The 21261-nt window shown below is 48.8% G+C and overlaps 1 protein-coding gene across 9 annotated transcripts in view; it reads left to right on the top strand.

The window, feature by feature from the left end:
- Positions 1 to 21261, top strand: part of NPAS2 (neuronal PAS domain protein 2) — a 159139-nt gene that overhangs the window by 44591 nt on the left and 93287 nt on the right. For 5 of the 9 annotated variants that reach the window (XM_070236080.1, XM_023618547.2, XM_070236079.1 and 2 more), the window contains exon 1: positions 3337 to 3732. The exons of 3 other annotated variants lie outside the window; for them this stretch is intronic. In XM_070236080.1, the coding sequence (XP_070092181.1) occupies positions 3665 to 3732 (68 nt within the window). In that variant the 5' untranslated portion in view covers positions 3337 to 3664. Of the gene's footprint in view, positions 1 to 3319; positions 3733 to 21261 lie in introns of those variants that run through there. One more of the 9 variants, XM_070236078.1, reaches the window with a different exon arrangement.

Genomic DNA, 21261 nt, shown 5'->3' with positions numbered 1-21261 from the left:
TATGTAATCAACTCTTGATGGACCAACTAGAGACGAGTGGTGGATTCAGACCACACAATGGAGTGCAACAAAGATGAAGTGCACTGAATTTGCTGGGTACCGAGCACCCCGCATTGCCTTACACAAGCCAGAGACGTGGTCTCTGCTTCCAGAGAAACTGGGAATTCTTATACAGCAGTTACGATTTTAAAAGATAAAAGTACAATAAAGTGAGACATGGGTTTTCTGCAAGGGTTCTCACAGCCCTGCAATGTGGTCAAGGCGGGGAGCACCCAGCACTCTGGTGCTCTTCACACAGGCTCTCTCCCAACCTAGAATTTGGGGTACTCTGATGCCAGGTTCCAAGCCATGGCCCTGAGGAGGGTGGATGGGCCCTTGTTTCCACGTGGTGGGCCTTCTGCTGGACAATTTGTGTAGCCAGTTTGAACTTATTGAAAATGAGTGTGGAATCCTGGACATGTTGGCAGGCTGAAGAGAATTATTTTCATCATTTGTAGAATTAAACGCTTAAGCACCTGTGGTCCATCCATACACTGCAATATCATTCAGCCACAAAAAGGAAGGAAATTCGGACACGTGCTGCAACATGGATGAACCCTGATGACATTGTGCTAAATGAAATAAGGCAGCCATAAAAGGACAAATGCCACATGATTTCGTTTACACGAGGTACCGAGAGTCATCAAATTCGTAGAGAGGGAAAGTAGAATGGAGGTTGCCAGGGGCTGGGAAAGGACGGGAAAATAGAGAGTGGTGGTTTAATGGACGGAGTTTCAGTTTGGGAAGATGAACAATGTTTAGAGATGGAAGGTGGTGATGATTACACAGCATTGTGAACGTGCTTAATGCCACTGAACTGTACCCTTAAAAATGGCTCAGATGGTAAATTTTGTGTTACGTGTATTTCACCGCAACATTTTTTTTTAAAGCGTAAGCACACACACGGCGCTAGGGCATCCTGCGGCTGTGCCTGTGAAGCCTCATTGCCTGGGCTCTCCAAGGGGTGCAGACGAGACAGCTCCTTTCCTAGGATTTATCAGGCTCAGACCCTGGGTGGATCCTGGAAGCGTGCAGCCTGTCGAGACCTGAGAGAGCAGCGGGCAGGGCTGTGTTCTGTTGGTTTTGTAGACCGGAGGTCGTTTACTTTGGCATTTTTAACAAAGATTTTAAAGCTTGTGGAATTTGCCATTCGTCCTGGTCTTACGGCCCAGATTAAGCATGTACTTTTTCACCCAAATGCAGAACAATAGCAGACGGCATAAAAGCTTTCCCAGGGCTGTTTTCCCCTTGAAGTAACAAAAAAGAAGATGGATGGGGAAAAAACACCCACATGGAATGAAATACCGCAGAAAGCAAATTTCAAACCACATGATGTTAGCACAGAAGGGAAATGGAGATAGGTTAAAACCGTGTGAAGTGCCAAGAGTTCTGAAGTGAGGGCTCTTAAGCTATTTTTAGCATTAAAAATGCTTTAAATCCTGTTATTCCATTACACTCCAGTGAATCAAATTATTTGCCTTTCTCCATGTTTACCACTACTAATTGTTGCATTTGATTAAATCAGAGCAGGCCTGCCAGAGAGGCGGCTGACACGAGCGGAGAGCCCTACTTTGGGGGTAAACTGGAGGTCGTTGCTTCTGTTTGTATCTTCCGCGTATCTGGTGCTCGCAGGGACACACTGGAGCCGTAAATTCACTTTTCAGCATTCCTCCACGGTGGACAGGACGATCGAAAATTTCGAACCAAACTACGTGGCAGGCACCATTTTGTGGAACCAGAATGCGTTGCACGGAGAAACGCAGCACAGCTCATCTGGGGCGGCTCCGCTGCTCTGAGACTCCATCGGTGGCTGCAGGGCCGCCCTGGCTTCTACCTGGCCCCCAGGAGAACGCGACAGCAGCTATCAGCCTCTTCCTCCCAGACCTGGCCTTCCCGAGGGGGCTGCGGCAGAGTCTCTAAGCGGCCCAGGAATCTGTATTTTAGTGGCTCTCCAAGTATGTGTGCTGCCCAGCCAGATTTGAGAACCACGGCCGTAGTCAGTTATTTTCCATCACAGTAACGAATAAAGGGCCTAACTGGGAAGGCGTGCACGGCTGGGTGGCGGGCAGTCGCTCAAAGCCGCCTGCGGGTCCTGTTGGCCTGGGGGGCTCCAGTCTTTCAGGAAAGCTGCCTGTTGCTGAAATCCATCTCTTTGGCCATCTCATCTGTCTGGAAAACACAGCGAAACAGGTCACAGGGCCGCCAGTGCCCGCTCTGCCGGCCCGGAGCTAACCTCAGCCGCTGCTGGTGGAGGTGGCCGTCCGCCCTCAGGCGCCCAGGGATGCAGTGCTGTGAAGAGCTGGACCCGCAGCGGCCAGAAAAGGCAGGCGACCCCAGGGACCAGAGAAAGAACATCAGGGTGATGGAAAGCTGATAGAAGAACTCAAGAGGTGTGGTGTTCCGGGGCGCTTGACTTCGCACACAGTCCACTCATTGGGAGCCCCTCCCCGAACTCACTGTTCAGGTTCATCCTGGTGACCGTGAGCGGAGAGGAAGAGGGGATAGCTGTGCTCCCTGTACTCCGCTGAGGCACACGGGGAGGTGTGAGAGCCATATGGGAATTGCTCCGTCCAAAATAGATAAAATATCAAAGCTTTCTGGAGCAGCTCGTTTCTGGGAAGAATTTGTTTTCCCTCACAGCTGGCCCGTGAGGACTGGCCCAGCAGCATGTCTGAGGTTGGTCAGCCTCCCCTCCCTTAGGAGCCCTGCAGCCCCCAGGCTTCCAGGGAAACTCTCCTTTGAGAATATCTGTAGGTGTCATCACACCCACTTCCACAGCCCCACACATGCATTTTCTGATACTTTTGCACGCTGTGGTTATCGTTCCAACCTTGAGTGGTAAATTAAATATGACATGGATCTTGGTTCAGGCAGCTCTTCCTGACATGGCCTCTTAGGAAGCTCCATCATTTTGCTAAACTGCAGCTTTCAATTGACGAACCCTTTCGATTTTATTCCATGAACCACCTTGTAAGAATCATACAATACCAGGACCAAGGAAAACGAAATTAGCAAACATGGCTGAAAGACGAAGCGGAATGTGTCAAAAACTCTTACAGCCTGGGGACTGAAAAATTTCTAAATTACTTGTGATATAGCCAAGTCCAGAATGCTCTGTGTTTGTGGGCCCTCTGGCCTCGTACCTTGATTGCAAAAAGTGGTGATGAGCCAGAGTTACCCAACGTCCGTGGAAGGTTCTTTGGCAGCAGCTGAGATGGGCTGCCTGTGGCAGAGGTCTGCCTCCAGGAACCGGGTCAGTGCATGTGGCCGTGCAAATATCACTGTCCACCTGGCTCCAGACACTAGGGAAGGCTGGGCAGGAGGAGGAAGAATCTGGAGGAGTGTCCCAGGAGCTCATTGAGGAGACAGTATTCTCTGATGCTTGTGCCTGAGCAAGAGCTCTACAGGCCAAGAGGAGGTGAGTCGCTCATAACAAAATGGGCATGCTTTGGAAACAGCCAAGAACCTGGAAAACCAGTGGTTCATCTTTCCGTTGTTGAGTAAAAGCATGAGAAAGATCCCCAGCGACAAGCTTGAGAAAAACAGCTACCTGTAACACTGAAGAAAGAAGAAAACAGAGAGATTTGGCTTCAAAACGCACCCCCAGCTTTAGCCATCACCTGCAATGGTCCTGTGTGGTGCCTTAGGCTCACTAAGAATATATACCTTCAGTTACCTGCCAGCAGAATCAAGGTAACCTCCTTGTTTTGTTTGCAAGAAAAGTTTGCTCAATTTGTTGATGTTGCTGTTGCTGTTGAAGCTTCTCACTGACGCCCAGCTGTAAGGAGTGATGTTCACCTGTTTGAAATTTTTCTGAGTTCAAATAATATAACCTGGGTTTTCAATGTTCACCACTGATTTTTTTTTAAAGTACTGTAAATTATTTAGGAGAAAATGCCTTCTAAGTTTTCATGAAAGTACAGTAGAAAATATCTCTGGGGAACATAATGGTAGATATGAATAATTTGCTTTATTGATAATATTTAAATGTTCAAGATTCTGTGAATCACTTTTTTCTTTTTTTTTTTTTTTTGCTGGGAAAGATTTACCCTGAGCTAACATCTGTTGCCAATCTTCCTCTCTTCCCCCCGCCCCCACCAAAGCCACAGTACATAGTTGTGTATAGTTGTAAGTCCTCTGGGTTCTTCTCCGTGGGCCACCACCACAGCATGGCAACTGACAGATGGGTGGTGTGCTTCAGTGGCTGGGAACTGAATCAGGGCCGCCAAAGTGGAATGCAGCGTACTTTAACCACTAGGCCATCAGGGCTGGCTCAACACGTTTTCTTTTTTCCTCTGTGAGATTTAGAGCTGACCATTTGAAGGCATTTGACTGCAAACCCAAGGCTATAATTATGTCACTGGAATCAGCTTCCTTGTTCCCTCATTTTTCTCTCATGACACATGTGGCATCGAGCAGCCTCCCACTCTTCTCTCCCAGACTCGGTGTGACCTGGCTACAGTGAGCGCTCGTCTCTGGAGAGGCAGGAGCCAAGCTCTCAGGACGATCAGATCGTGCTTTATATAGCACTGTATTCTTTGCAAAAGGCTTTTGCATCTTTTAGATTAAAAACAATTATAAACAAGGAGCAAAGTGTGTCCTACAGCAGCTCAGGGAGAAAGGCCACAGATTCTGTGCCTGAGTGAGCCAGCTCTAGGGGGTGGCTGTCGGCCGCCTGCACTCACAAGGTCTAGTCAGACCCCAGCAGGAACACGGTGCTCGCTTCCAAAGAGAACATTTCAGGAGGATCCTTGACAATCAGGAGGAGGGGGGCAACGGAGGATATTTGGCCTGAAAAAGAGAGGTCTCTGGGGGACAAGAGCACCCTTCTCTGATATTTGAGAGCTGACTTCATCCCTAGGATGGCTTTAATAAAAACGGAAAACATTAATGGAAATTAACAAGTGCTGGTGACGATGTGGAGCAACTGGCACGCTCGTGTACTGTTGGTGGGCAGCCGCTGTGGGAAGCAGTTTGGCGGATCCGCGAACAGTTAGACACAGATTTACCGTATGACCCAGCAATGCCACTCCTGGGTGTATACCAGGAGAAATGAAAACACGTCCACAGAGAAACGTATACACAATGTTCACAGCAGCAGCATTCACAACAGCCAAAAGGTGGAAGCAACCCAGGTGTCCATCAATGGATGAATGGATAAACAATGTGGTATAAACATAAGGGAATACTATAAGGCCTTAAAAAGGAAGGAAATTCTGAAACATGTGCCAACATGAATGGACCTTGAAAACATTTCATTTATGAGAGAAGCTCGTGACAAAAGGTCACATACTGTATAATTCTTTTTGTATGACCTAGCCAGAATAGGCAAATCCATGGCGACGGAAGGGGCACTGAAGGAGGTGGGAATGGGAAGCAATTCCTGAATGGGTCCGGGCTGTTTCTCTGGAGCGGTTTTGCAACTAGAGAGAGGTGCTGGTTGCACAACATGTGAATGCAGTAAATGCCACTGAATTGTACACTTTAAATGGTTAATTATATGTTAAGTGAATTTCACCTCAATTTAAAAAATAATAATAACCTAATCTGAAGGCTGTCATTCTATGTGGCCCCCGGACAATAGCAAGAAGAAATGAGTAGAAGCTCCCAGAGAGGGCGGGGTGGGGGGCAGGCAGTGGTATTTTTGGCTCCATAGGAAGAATTTTCTACCAAGTTCAACTAACAGGAAATAGAAGACGCTGCCAGAGAGGGCAGCCTGGCTCCTCTGGGTGGAGGAGACTTACCCAGTGCTCGCTGGGTTGTTGTGGATGGCGCCCAAGCTCCAGAGCAGTGATTCTCCACTCTGGGGGCACATGGGAACCACCTGGGGGGCATGAAAAATAACCCTTGGGCCCACCCCCAGAGGCGCTAATGCCCTTGATCTAGGGTGCAGCCTGGGCATCTGGACAAAGTCTCCCAGTGTCCATTTGCTTTAGGTGGAAGCAAATGACCTTTAGTCCCTCTCGCCACTCCTCCATCCCAACAGTTACTTCTGTTTACACGACAGTGGCGCCTGGCATGCCTAGCAATCCGCACTACTCACAGTGTGAGCAGTGCCCCTGCAGCTTCGGCATCACCTGCACCTGGTGAGAAATGCAGACTGTCAGCCCCTCCCCAGACCCACCGGATCAGAATCTGGCCTCTAATAAGATCCCGAGGTGGTTCATGTGTACATTTGAGTTTGAGAAGCGCTGCTGTAGACCTTTATTTGCAAGACACTGAACTGCTTTTTCTCATTTTATCTTCTGAACAGTGATAGCAACCAGGGCAGGTGACACATTGTCACTGTTTGCTGGATGAGGAAGTTGAGCCCAGAGGGCTTCACTCATTCTGTGTGCTGGTGGCAGTGCCAGTCTCGTGGTGCCTAATCCCCGGCCCCCTCCACCAAGCCTTGAGCCTGTTTCATTCATCTCTGGTTTCCTACCCACCTCCCTCGTGCCGACCGCGATGCCCAGCCTATAGCCCTGCCCACAGCCCAGGCTGAGGAAGTACTTGCTGTGCTGAGGAGGAGACAAACAAAGGATGGAGGAAATGCAGGGGCCCCTTCTACTGTCTCAGTCCCTCAGGTGCCAGACACACCTGAGCTCCCCCAGAGCCAAGCATCCTGTTTCCTGATCTCATTCACGACTTTGCTGTGTATTCTGGATTGTGATGTGGGGGCCAAGCTGAGGGTACTGGTGAGGGTGAGAAGGAGGGTGGACACGCCTGGCGGCTCCCCTAGAGGTGGGAAACGGTGGATGCCCAAGGGATGGAGCCCTTAGCCGGGGCTGGGAGGGCCTGTTGTTCTGTTGTGCTGGAGTGGGGAGCGAAGGGGCAGGTCCAACAGGTCCCTCTCCAACTATTAATACTCCTGGTTCAGGAAGTATTGTTACTAGCACAACTAGCAAACATCAACAAAACATTGTCATGCTGCATGACCTTCATTCGTAACCTCCTTCTGCTTTGGATTCTCATTGGTAAAATGGGGAGCATTCCACTGCAGCCCTCTGGGGCCCGAGATGGAGGGGGAGAAGTCTCGCACAGCCTGAGTGATGGGTCAGCCGAGTGCCCCAACATCAAACCAGTGCCTTTTCCTGCAGGAACTCACTGAAGAATCACGGCAGCCCTACAGGGCCGTGCTGCACGGGAAAGGGAAGTGTAACTGAAGAGGGAGGGCCTGCGAGAAGGCTGTGGGGGCCCCATGGTCACCATACTTCTTGTCTGAACTCCTTGCAATTCAAGGACTTGGCCCTAAACATGTGAATTTACGCCAGGGCTTGTTTGTCAAGTTACCCTTTCAAAGTCTACAGGCTCTGTGAGTGTTGCAATGCTTCATAAAACCAGGAGTTTGCAGATTGATGGAACAGGCCACGTCCAGAGTCTCTGGTCCTGGCTTTCTTGTCACAGCGTTCCTGGCATCCAGCATAAAGAAGCAGAGGGGGAGATTAGGGGTCTCATGTCTCCATACCCAGAAGGTGCTGGGCTCTCTAGGAGCCTCGGGACTTTTCCCAGCTGAAGCTGCAGGAGGAGAGGACTGTAGGGTGTGTGGGCACCCATCCCAGCCTGGGGGGTGGATGCTGTGTGGTGCCTCACTGCTGGTGCTCTTATCATTTGCTGCTCATTGTTTTTTAAGCTTTTTATTTTGAAATAATTCTAGACTCATACAAAGTTGCAGAGAGGTCCATGAGCCATGTCCCCCTCACCCATTTCCCCCACTGGTTCCATCTCACGTCACTATGATACAGTACTTGAACCAGGAAATGGCCTCGGTACAATCTGTGTATATAGTTCCATCGTTTTACCACATGTGTGTCTTTGTGTGACACCACCTCCTGTTCCCTTGATTTCTTTAAAAATAGTTGTGGGATCCTCACAAAGTCTGTAAAGACCCATTTCCTGGTGCTTTCCTGGTGGGAGGAAGAAGCCATTGTGCAACTCAAGTGGAAGAGACACAGTTCACAGTGAGTTCTAGAGTCGTGTGACACAGCAACCCTCTGCCTTTCCTGGATGAAGTCATTCACACACACAGTACACACACACATGCGTACTTTCTCCGTGGAAGACTTGGAAGTGTTTGGCAGATGCTCCTGAGGCCTCTTCCTTCCTTGGCTGGGAAAGGGGAGGAGCTCGCTCCGTTTACCTGTAAAGCGTTCCTTTTTAGAGGAGAAATCGGCATGAAGTCAGGGGATCTCGGACATGGCAGTTGCTTTCATCTGTAAGAAAAGGAAACTGACCTGACCCACGGGAAGTTACTTGGAATCATGTGTGTCCTACACTTGCAAACATAGACTTGCATCTTAAAGGACCCAGAGTCTGCAATGGATTGGAATCTGACAACTAGAGGAGGAGTTGGCATCCAGAAACCACAGTGCAGGCAACCCATAAGTAGTGCCATTTTACTTCTTTACTATTAAATTTCAGATAGAAGGGTACATTTTTTTTTTTTTTTTTTGAGGAAGATTAGCCCTCAGCTAACATCTGTTGCCAATCCTCCTCTTTTTTGCTAAGGAAGGCTGGCCCTGAGCTAACATCTGTGCCCATCTTCCTCTACCTTATATGTGGGACGCCTACCACAGCATGGCTTGCCAAGCGGTGCCATGTTGGCAGCCGGGATCCGAACGGGCGAACCCCAGGCCACCGAAGTGGAACGTGCACACTTAACCACTGCGCCACCAGGCTGGCCCCCTAAAAGGTAAATTTTTTTGAAAACTAACCCCAGTCTGAAAAACAAAGGCCTTGTTGGGATCCACCAGGGCCAAATGTTGTCATCAGTAACTGGGTTTATGCCAGGCCATCAGCAAACTTGGTCATAGGTGATGTAAGCAATGTCCGAGGTCAGAATGGGTTCATGGCCTCGTCATTCCCAACTGAGAACATCAGCACCTGACGGAGACTGGAAGTCAGGTCCTTGACCTACATTTGACTCATTTGCAAAGAGACATGTCAGAGCCACACACAGTAGCCACATAAACCTGAACTTCAGGTAGCCACGCGCTCCAGGATATTAAGGATTTACGTATGCACTGTTAAGAGGAGAGCAAACTAGCACGAATGGCCCAGATTTGTCACCATGGCACAGTCATGGATGGAGAATGCTTTGTTGTAACCAGAGTTTCTGCTCTTATGGGTTCTTATTACCTTTCCTTATTCAGCCTCATTGTCACCTGTATGGACACCTGGGCAGGTAATTCTTACCCAGAATAGTACATGGGCTGAACGACCATCTTCAGATGGTTATAAGACCTCATTTTTATATGACATTTCATAGTTTACAAGGTTACTTCTTATTTCACCAAAGGAAGAAACCACAGTCCAAAAAACGTAGGTGATTTCCGCAAGGTCAACAGCTGGTCAGTGACGGAACCAACACCATGTCCACATCTACTGATTACACCTTCCCACGGATTTGGGTCATGTCACACACACAGCAGTCTTCCTGTTCCACCCCTGGAGAGTGGCTCGCAGCCCTGAAGCAGTGTATGAGTTTGTGGAAAGAAGAAGAGCAGCCCCTGCTTCCATGGGGAGCCCCACTCTGGACTCCTCTCTCCTCATGCGGCTCCTTAAACATCTCCCAAGGGCAGGGGCTGGTGCCGGAGACAACTTGACCCTGGTTCTGGATTCTGGTTTCCAACCCAGATCTATGGCCATGGCTCCATGGGGCATTTTTCAAGCTGCTTGCTTTTTTGTGTAAAACCACAATGTTTCTCAGTATTTTAAAGTTGCTCTAAGGTTGTTCTTCCTGAGTTCAGTTTCTTCCTCTTTGTCTGAATCCAAGTCATACTGTCATCTTCTCCCTGTGGCCGTACAAGGGCATTTAGGAACTGATCAGAAAGTAACTAGTACGTTTGGAAGATAAAAAATTCATTGCATTTGTTTTTCCGCAACCAAGATAAGAGAAAGGAAAGCATGTGCTTTGTACAGCTCACCATGACCCCATTTCTGATGCGGATGCGTTCTTCCTGCCCCTAGGATTCTTGGCCTCATGGTGTTATAAATCCTAACGTGTTGCCATGTAATACATATGGGCGCACACACACACACAAACACACAGCCGTACATTGTTAAAACCTCGCTTGTGATCATAGCTAAGAATAGGCTATGTTGTTGCTAGTATAATTTTTCATGACTTCAAAATGTTTGCAAGCGTAGGGCCCGAGGCAGACCACTCCTCAGAGGGAGCTGGCCTGGCGTCATTCTTACATAGTTATGAACTTGGCTTCTCTTCTGGAGCAAGGCAGAATAAACAGCTTAAACCACATGAAGGAGGAAAGAATCTCGAATGAGTAATTTAGTGAGAATACAGGTAAAGAAGAGAGAAAATATTCCTAGGAGAAAAGTTAGGAAGAACTTAATACTTCTTACTGCCATCTTAATTTTTTTTAGTTATATATATATGAGAACTTGCCTTTGCCTAATAAAAAATGGCCCTAAGATCCTTTACCTTTTTATTCTTAATGAAAGGAGTGAATTGCGATGAAGATGTATTGCTTCTCAGAAAACAATGAGAAAATTTTTAAATGTTTTCTTTTTATTTAAACCAAACATCTCCTTTTGTTTTGTTTATTTGTTGGTTGGTTTCCTTTTCTTTCAAACAAGTTTGCAAAAATGAAATTTATTTCTGTTAACATTTATAACATCCAAAAATGTGAGTGTGGCCTTGGAATGATTCAGTTCTGTCCTAAAGAATCTGATGGTTTTTGCATAGAACTTAGCATACTCTGGGGTTTGAGAACTGCGTGACTTTATTTAGGTAAAGATGAGAATATAACACCCCTAAATATACTGTATTATGTAATTAATCAAGTAAATGGAACATGCTTCGAGATGCTGCTGCTGCGTTAGGCAATGCGTTGAACAGTAGATTTGATTAACGTATAGTCAATTTATTTTAACAGCATTTCACTTTGACTTTGTTAAATTTGTCTAAAATTGTAAAATGATTTAAAATTTTTAAAAAAAATCCAAACTTTCTCCCATTTTACCCAGAATTTCAAAGTTTTAAAAAAATTGTAGTTAGCTGTGGTCTCGCGGAAACCGGTGTGTGATACTTTGCTAAACCGGCTAATTGGTGGTGATGAGCTTTGCATCGCCGGAGGATGGCAGTGAGGGTGGGATGCTGCCCTCCTCCAGTGAGTGGGCCGGGAACCACTCACACTTTTGAAGGATGATTCAGTTCACAGAAATGTTGTTTATCACCAGCTCTTCAGGAAAATACTGTTATGCAAGCTGAAGTCCCAGTACAGGAACCCTTTGGATTGCTGAGACCTTTAAAAGGGCTTGCTTTGCAGGTTTCCCGAAGCTGGTAAATATCTTTGGAATTTAAAGCTACCTGACGTCCACGGTGAGGCTCTGTGTTTAAATGAGGACTAGCACCATCTGAGCGCTTCCTGGATTGCTGTACTGATAACCACCTGAGCTAACATGGTGCTTTCAACCTGTGGCTCACCTGTTAGGTGCTTTACAGGTATTGTGTCCTTAAGTCTCAGCTGCCCGTGAAGGTGAGAAATTGAGGCAGAGAGAGGTTTAGTAACTTGCCTGAGGCCACTCAGCTAGTTCCACAACAGAGTCACATTTTGAACACAGGGTCTTCCTGGACCTGTTGCCTCTCTGCCAGCGATCCTCATCTCTCTTCGTCAGTGGTGGGGCTCCCAGGGCACAGCATCTGTGCTACATAAACGAGGGCCAGGGGGAGAGAGAAAGGAAGGAATGGCCGTTGTGAAGGCCAAGGGACGTCCTGGCCTCTGCCTTTTCATTCTTGAAAATGTCAAAGAGAAACTTTTCAGATGAGGCCGTTTCTGAAAGATGTTGGGTGAACATTCCCACAGTCTTGGGTTTTTAGGTCTGAATGTTTCTAAAAGGCTTATTACAAAACCTTCCAATACCTTTATTACAGAAATGAAATAAAGAAGAAACAACGTCCAGCATTTTAGAAGAAAGCCTTCTAAAAATTACACATATCTGCGTTTACAGATTCCATCACCGTGGCCTGGCCTGGGCCACAAGGCTCCTGCTCTGTTGAGAAACTTCTCCGGGACCCCCAGACTAACTTTCGTTGGCTCCTGCCCCAGGGGCACCAGTGAGCTATTTGCGGGGTTGAGCTAGGGGTCCTGTCCCTCCTAGGAGCCCCAGGGAGCAGGACCTGGCCCCAGGGCCCCAGTGTCAGCCTCTAGGTTGGTGCTGAGCCCTCCTGAGAAGACCTGATTTCAGACATGAGCTCCTGGAAGCAGGTTAGCTCACCTGGGCCTCAGGGGAATTTCCCTCAACATGTCTGGTGCTTTGTCCAACTTCCCAGCCCAAGAGGCACAAAGGGGTGGCAGTTCCGTCCGGACAGCTGCAGCCTGGAGGAACACAGGAACAGCGTGGTGCCTTCCTCTCCAGCACGGGGCCCTGGGCCGGCTGGTCCTGACACAACTGACTCGAGTCCAGCCATGCCCCCAGCATGCATCCAGTTATCACCAGCAGCCGTCGGGGGGGGGGGGGGGGGGGGGGGGGGGGTGGAGGAGAGAGGCGGCATGAGCTAGGTGGAGGAAGCAGGTGAGCTGGGAGACAGCAGCAGTGTCCGCCGGCAATACTGGTGCAAACTGTCTGGTGGTGCATCTGTGCGAATGAAGTGTCTTATTTCACCGCCGTAAAGACACCAATCGATTTGTCTGTAGAGGCAGGGAAATGGCAGTGGGTGTCCAAGCTCTTCTTTTCCACAGTTCTTGTTTGATTTTTTTAAAGAACCAGTTCCCCAGGCTTGCTTTGAGTTCCCGCAGCGCCCGGGCGCCCGGCTGGCCCCGGAGGCTGGCCTGAGCACCGCATGGGCGCGGGCCGGGCGCGGCCTCATCGCCGCCTCATCACGGCGGAGGCCCCGCGCTGCTGCGCTGACCTACTTTCCTGTGTGCCCACAGCAGGCTAAGCCTGTTTAGTGTTGTCCAGAGGGACTGGGCAGAGCAAGGAGCTTTCCGAGTCGTGCAGATGGCAGTCTTCTGAGCGAACACGGTTTAATCTGTTTGCCCTGTTTTCCATTAGTCTGAGGGGTTAGGACCCAGCGCCCGAGGTGATGCGGGGACAGGGACCAAGCCAAGGGCCTCATGCGTCCCGCTTCAGCTCTCCCCAGAGAGTCTGCATTATGGTGAATGCTGGGAACCCAAGGCCCGGGCTTCTCTCCAAACTTCAACAACCGATTCTTAAATGGAAGCTCTTCGCTGGCGGTTCTGCTTTACTGGGAGCCTGTGCGGAGGCCCAGGAACGCCTGCTGCTTGCAGAGATGCAGAGAGGATGGGAGTGTGCTTGCCCTCCCTCGAGGGGTTACCGCCTAGTGGGTGTGTGTTGACGGGGGGCGGTCCATGGCTAGGGCCAAGGCTCCGCAGAAACAAATCGACATTATAGTGAGGGGAGGATGGCGGAGGTGCTGGATGGGTAGGAGGGCTTCTCTGACCTTGGGTGGTGTCGGGAGGGCTGGAGGGATGAAGAGGATGGTGATGGTGGTGGAAACGGAGGAGGACATTTTGGCCGTGTAGATATCCAGGGACAGGGATGTGGGAATGACGTTACTGGGGGTGGGGCTGAAGTCACAAATTGGTGGCTGTTGGTCCAGGACTGTGAATGCTATGCCTGGGAGTTTGGAGTGCGTCCTCTGAGCGGAGGGCAGTGTGCACTAGAAGCTGTACATATTCCCCCGCAAACACACACGCACATATTTCCTGCTTTTATTCTTTGCTGAAATATTGCTGTGTTGATGCTTGTGGGCGTAGGACAGTATCTGTTAGAGTCTTTCATGGAGAAAATGGTAGGATCAGATAGTCCTGATTGAATAAGCTGACATACGAGAAAACCAGAAGCTAGGGCTTTATCTGTAGTTTATTTCACTAAAGTATTTCGTGCATAGCAAAGTGCCTTACCAGAGGTGTCCTGGGCCTGCCCTTTCTAATCCCAAAGCCCTGACTGAACCGTACTGACCAGAGTTGGGGGGTGGGAGGGGTTGTGTCTGGAATTCTCCTTGACACCCTGAAGCCACCACCCAGAGCTTCAGAGCTAGGAGCCAAAGAGGAGTCTGGCCAGTGGGTGAATTATGCATTTATTTTGGAGTCACTTCATTAGTCATTTGTAAGACTTGAGAACTCAGTCTCTGTTTTGAAAAAGAAAAATACATATGTGTATCCCTCTCATTTCTCTTGCAGTTTCTTCAGTGTTATCTAGGGGCGGATGTGAGCAAGGGGAGAGATCTTCTAAGATAGCTTTAGTTTTAACATGAATGTACAAAATGGGGAAACTAGAGCTTTCTAGTCCTGCCAGGGCAAAACCCAATTGGCTTTTAAACGATATAAAAATCAGACATTCCTGGACCTGCTGGCACTGTCTTGACGAGCACAACCGTGTCTCAGCCAGTGATGTTCCCCCCTCGGCCAGGGTCTTCCTGGTGGAAGGGCTTCGAGTCCCTTCTCTCCAGTGGGCTGGGGGCTTCCTGCGCAAGTGCGGTTTGCATCTGCTGTTGTGTCTCATCTTCCCATTTGGGTTGTGGTGTCCGTAGGGCAGGACTTTCTGCAGACTTTGTGGAAGGGGCTGTGCGTGTTTCTTGAGAGAAAATGGAGGTGAAACGTCAGCTTCCCTCCATCCGAGCCCTGCTCGCCTGTGATCCCCAGGCCCCGCAGCCTCGGTGTGCATTTCCTGGGTGGTGATAAATGGAATGAGAGAACATAAGGAGTGCTCCTGGGAAGCTGGGAAGCACTGGAGAAAGTCAAGTCATGTTGCTCTTATTATGGGAATGCTTTGAGGGCAGGCGTCTGGTAAGATAGGGAAGGACATTATCTGTGTTGGAAATTGTCCTCTAACCAAAGCTGATACGACATCCAGAAATGTGACCAGTTGTTTCCTGAGGACCTTCCTGTGTTGGCCATCTTACGTCTCATGGATGCAGCGGTTCCCTGGGGTGGGGGGTTGTTTTCTCCTTCTGCCCTCCCTAGTCAGGGGCTGCTTCACCGTGGGTGGGCTGGGCTTCTCCTCTGGACATCCCCTCCCAAGGCCTCCTGGGCATCAGTGGCTATGGCTCAGAGTCTGGACCGCCCAAGGAGGTGCCAACTAAGAGGAGCAGTGACCTCAAGCAGGCGCCGAGAGATACAGCCCAGGCTCACGCCCACCTCCACTTTTTCCGTTTTTTAGCACAGACAGGTCTGGGCGTCGGTCACGAAGGCCGATTTCCCAACCATCGGCTCAGATGGAACCAGACTCTGTGTCAGGTGGGAGGGCTGTCCAGGTGGCTTGGATGGACCTTTCAGAATCCCCCATCCCAGAGGAAGCCTCCCCCCACGGCAGCACCCGCCTGCCCAGGGGCAATGGTTCTCAGCTAAATTGTACCATAGTGAGCCAACAGAAGGAACACAAGAGGATCTGCCTTCACATAAACCTTTGAGAAGTGAATACAGTGACTACATTAAGTCACGGTAGACTCTCGCAGTGGGAAGGAAGGGCGCTCCTGTGGGGCCCGCTAGCTCGGCTCAGCCAGGCAGTCTTAGCACAGGTGGTGGGCAGGAACTCCCTGGCTTTCCAGAGAGGGCTGACTGCATTCTCTATTAAACTGTAAAGAAGTGATTGCCGTGGGCAAACAGGAAAGACAATGGAAAGCCAGGCTGTTTTGTACCTAGGAGGTGTGTGGTGTCAGGCAAGTTCCCTGTGGCTCTGGAGGTGCTGGCCTGGTCTCATTTCAAAGTCTTGGTTTCCGACCACTGCGCTGTGGAAGAGGAGGCGATTCGCCTTTGTTGCTTAGCCCATCCTCTGCTTTACGTGGATGAGCAATCTGATGGGCTCTCATACGGACGGTGGAAAGTGGGTACCATCCCACATTTACGGATGAGGTAGTCATTCCCAAGGCTCCATCCAGGCTACTGCACTACGTGAAGGAAAGAGGGTGGGGGACATTCAAACCCAGATCTGGTTAGCTCCCAAATTAATTTTGCTGCCTCCCACAGTTGGCCGTGCACATGAAACATCCCACATTTTTATTAAACATTATTCGAAGCTCTGACATTAAACCAAGTATTCCACAGCCTGGGTTTCCAAAACAAATTTGACTTCTTGTTTCAAGGACATCTTTTCCTTTTGCTCTCCTTACAAACATGAGCACAGTTAGGATGCGCATTCCCAGGCTAAGAGGAGCATTAGGATGAACAGGAAGGGAGGTGCTGGTCTGGAGGAGCATTTTATGGATTCATTTCAGTTTGTCTGTGGCAGCTGAACAGCGGTTCCCAACGAAGGCTTTCACTGACTCAGCCCTGAGCATGACTCATAAATCTCCTGTTTCCCCTCTTGCTGATTTTTGTAGGCATCTATTGTCCACACCCTGACCACACACCGTCACCCGTCGGGTTCTCTAGTTAACTCAGGTTTACACTGTGCAATCTAAATTCTTTATAAAGGGGCCCCCTAAGAGGAATCTTAAGTGATTAGAAGATAAGTTCCAAAGGTTGCAAGAATAATAGGTCATGTTAGGATGACCCTTCCATCCAGACATCGCAGTGATTTCTATTTTGGAAATTCTTTGCTGACCAAACAATGTCATTGTAAATTTACTTAATAACAAATTTTCTATCTTTCTCCATCCGTTGCTTCATTGCTTAAGTCACCGTTTCCCTGAATAATGAATCATCAGACCCTTGGAAAAAGGAAAGCAGGAAGGAGGAATCATGATCCTAACAGGCAGAGAAAGCCTCAGCGTTGGCCTTGGAGAAGCTTAGGGTTCGATCCTCTTTGGGTCACAGAAGCTCCCTGAGGTGGGGTCTCATCTTGGTTTCTTCTGGGAATCGCCTCAGTGAGGCTCCGGCAAGCCCCGGGAGGTGCTTCTGCTTGGAGAAGTGTGATGTGGCTAGGGTTATGGAGGGACCTGTCCGCCGCATCTTTCCCAAGTAGAGGAATATGCTGGAACGTGACAAGAGTCTCTCAGTTGGAGGGGAATTGGGATTGCAGGAGCAAGCAGCTCTCAGGTTTTCACTGTCATTTCCTTAGAAGAACTATTTTTGCCCCAGCAAATGAATCATTGCAACCAAAATGAAGTTCCCTGGAGAGGAAGAATTAAAATATGGAAGTTATTTCCTAGCCTCCCCCGAAGGACAAAGGGAGAGCAGAGAGCGTTGCGATTCCTCAGTGACTGTTCTTCAAAGCCTTTTTATTCCTTAAATAGAACGAGGAGAAATCATCATCAGGCTCCCACGTGTGAGACACAGACGTTAATCCAAAACGACATGAGGGCCTCACCAGGGGCCCACTGGGAGGACAGGAGGCACACTGGCTGTTGACAATAAATAAACCCCAGTGGATGGGGGAGATGTGTGTGCTTGGTGTTGCCTCTTTTGATTTCCACTTGTCCTTGTTTTCAATATTTTTTCTTTTTAATGAACTAAATTCACCAGGTTTGGTTGGTGTGGTGGGGAGGAGCATTAGGATTTTCCAGCTAACTTGAGACCTGTATAATTCAAACCATCTTTCAGCCAGTTTGAAAACATCGTGATTTCCTTTTGTAAACACATCGGCCTTGCAGCAAAACAGCCTTATGATAGTCATTTTGGGGACAATTCATGATGATACGGAGTCAGCCACTGGGCCTGTAAAGGCTGTGCAAAAAGTTCAAAATTAAAAGACACTGAAGAGGAAGGCTAAGGAGTGATTCTAGTGATTCTGTCTGGCCTGCTTTTGTAAATAAAGTTTTATTGGAACCCAGCCACACCCATTCGTTTCCATATTGCCTATGGCTGCTTTTGCATAGGCAAAAGGGCAGAGACTGTATGGCCCGCGTCTAAAATATCTGCTAGGCAGCCCTTTACAAAAAAGCATTGCCAGCCCTGCTTGAGCAGAATAGCATACCTTTCCTTGTGTGTTGCATGTAGCCTTCTCTGCAGACCCAGGTAAGCTGCCAGTCCCCAGGGGGGTCCCTGTTACCTGTGGGACTCATTAGTCTCCTGTCTCGATGCCGACACACTGTGGAACCCATGACAGGTGTGGAATGAGAAAATAGTCACACTGCCATTTGCCAGTCCCTGTTCAACAAGGGCCAGCCTTCCAATCAATTGTTTAGTAGGTAGCTGTGAGAAAGAATGTTCTAGAGTCCTTGGGCAGAAATTTCACCTTGGTAATGAAAATGTCATTTGCAGACCTCATTTTCGTCCTCCAGTTGAATTAAAGTCAGTAGATATTTATCGAGGGCTGCCGTGGAAAGGACATCCTCAGTCACTTCTCCCTATGTTTTATCCATTCCCTTCTCTCCCTCCCTCCCAATCTGACAAGAACCTAAGTTTCTGTTGAGTTATTTGTGGACGTTGTGGGCAGGTCCACCACTCTGGGCAGCACCACTGTGTGTGAGTGTATGTGTCTTTCCGCCATGCCTACACACACACACACACACACACACATTTTTCAACACTGATAAATGGGAAAAAAAATCTCGCTCTACCCAAAGACATTTTATAGGCTTAAATACAAGTTTTTGCTACTAGCTGTTTAACTCATTGTCATTATTGATATTATGATTAATAGTATCTAAAATTTTTGACGACTTATTTGTACCGGGGACAGTGCTGGGGGTTTCTCATTGATTCTCTCACTTTCTTCTTACAACCACGCAGTGAGGGAGACCCTTCTGTTATCCCCGCTTTGCAGATGGGTCACTAGGCTGGGAGTGCACGTACTTGCCCCAGGTCACACAGAGCTACTGAAGGGCAGAGCCAGGGTTTCAGCTGGGGTCTGCTGACTCCAGGACATCACTGCCTTTTCCTCTTCACAGATGTGGATGCCGGACCCAGGAGCTCTGAGACCCAGCATGTCCCAGTAGCTGTACCTCCCAGCAGTGGGTGTGGCTCTCTGCTAATTCCCTGGGGAATTCCCGGGGCCCACCTAGTACTCATTGGCCTTGCTTGGTTAGATTTGGCAGCTGGTCTGCCTCCTGGGCTTGGCCCCAGTTCCTTCACCCACCCCTCCCTGCTCAGCAGTCTCCATAGCCCTGCTCGCTGGCAGCCAGGGGTGGTCTCTGGCGGTGGGGCAGGAGCACCTGTCTGTGGGTGCTTCGTGGCTGGTAAAGCACTCTTCCAACCAATATGGCACTTCCCTTCTCTGGTCAGGTGCACCTCTCTGAAATCTTAGGTCTGTGGGACCCCATGGTGATCTTCCTGCTGTGCAGAGAGTGTGTTCATTGAAATTCAAGGCAGACAAGAAGAAAGGATGAGGCTGGGGTCTCCTGCCTTAGCAGGGGCTCAGGACAGCAGGAACGTACAGGTTAGGACAGCTCTGTGAGGCAGGCATGGGATGAACAGAACTCACCTTGAGACCTTCTGTGCTGCAGGCATCATGCTGGCCTTTTGTCACACGTGCATGCCGACACACCACGTCTGCCTGGTGGGTGTAAGCCTCATGTTAGGAATGAGGGAAACAGAGACTCATGAAGTTTAAGGGACTTGCTGAAGGTCATAGAGCAAGTAGGTTGGAATTGAAATTTAAGTCAGGCTGACTCTGAAGTCAGAACCCACACATGTTCCACAGGCACTGGGTGAAGAAGAACGGCCTGAGTCAGCTCCAAGGAGACACAGCCCTGGGGGGCTCTGCCCGCTGAGCCAGGTGTCCACGGGCAGGTCGCTCAGCCTTTCTGGGTGGTGCCTCCTATTCATGAGAAGAGGATAACTGTAGCCAGCCCATTCCACCCACAGAACTGGATGGAGATAAAATGAGTTTATGCTTTTTCAGACCATGGCAGCCGCCAAGGGTTGGTGAGGGAGTCATTGGCCCGTCCTGAAGAGCTCTGGTTGTCGTTTCGTCTGAGTGGATTCTCCCTTTAGTCAATAGCTCCTGCACACGCAGCAGTGTTTGTTTTCATTTTTCGTCATCAGGACATAACTGTACCTTTAAATATCCTTCGTAAGTACTGATACTCTGGATTGACTGATCATTCAGAACTTGGTGGGAGTCGGTGTTAGGCCATCGTGCGGGAATTCAGGTAGGGATTTGGTCCTGGCTGTGTCCTTCCTTTCCTCCCCTCTGCCCCTCTGCCTCCTTTCTCTCGTTTATTCCTGACACATTTGTTGGGCACCTAATATGGGTAAGGAGTGAGCTAGACATGAAATGGGTAACGATGCGTTATACCTCACCATTGCCATCAAAGGAGAGACCCTGATTTTGACTGTCTGCTGTGGGCCAGGCTTGCAGTGGGAACCTTCATACGTTTAAACTTCAGTTCGTGTTAGGGTCGCGGCTGTCCTCTGAGGGAGGTGTCTGTCACTCCTCTGATCAAACCTTTCCATCTCACGCAGAGCAAAAGCCCGTGTCCGTCCAGCCTCCTTGGCTGTTTCCTCCTCACCAACTCCATCCACCACACTGGCCTCTTGGCCAGTTTCTTGCTCTTCTTGCTGTCTGAGGGGCTTCCCTCCAAGGTATCCTCCTGGCTCACTTGCCTCGGGAGTTAGCTGAAATATCATCTTATCAAGTGAGCCTTTCCACGACCCCTTAAAACACCAGAGCAAGACTTCCCCTGCCCACCCCACCACCACCTAAGTGCCGTGAGAGCAGGGGCCTTTGCCCAGATGCTCACGGGATATCTGCTGAATCACTGAATGTCACACATGGACATCATGTTACTCCTTCAATGAATACACCTTGTTGCCTCTTCACAGAGCGATGCCTTGTACATGGATCAGAGGCCTTAACAGTGTTAAGATTCAGTTTTTCCCAAATTGATCTCTAGATTCAACACAATCCCAATCAAAGTTACAGCAGGCATTTTTATAGAAATTGATGATGTAAATTGTAAAATTTACAAGGAAAGGCAAAGACCTAGAATAGCCAGGAATCTTAAATAAGAACAAAATTGGAAGGCTTACACTACATTGATATCGAGAATTCCTACAAAACTACAGGAGTTAGATAGTGTGGTAAGATGGTGTGGTACTGGCATAAAGATGGACAAATACAAGATGCCACAGAGTCAGAAAATATAGAATAAGTTTGCCTAAACATCAGGTTAGTCATGTTCTCCAATAATATGCCCAATATGTTTCCAGGTCAAGTGCCTTTCTGTGTAAAGCAATGGGTCCAACTGTTAATCTGATGAAAGTTTAATAATGATATATCAAAGTCTAAAAACAGGGAGAGTGGTATATTCATTGTACTTTTTTTGAGATTAATAATTGGATCTGCCACTTTAAAGATAGAGATTTTTCATCTGCGAAAAAGGGTATCTGAAAGTTGAAGAAAAACATATTGCACAAATTCTGCATAAAAGTAACT

The sequence above is a fragment of the Equus caballus genome, chromosome 15 (genome assembly GCF_041296265.1).
Source record: "Equus caballus isolate H_3958 breed thoroughbred chromosome 15, TB-T2T, whole genome shotgun sequence".
NCBI lineage: Eukaryota > Metazoa > Chordata > Mammalia > Perissodactyla > Equidae > Equus > Equus caballus.
This window is presented reverse-complemented; position numbering and strand designations above follow the sequence as displayed.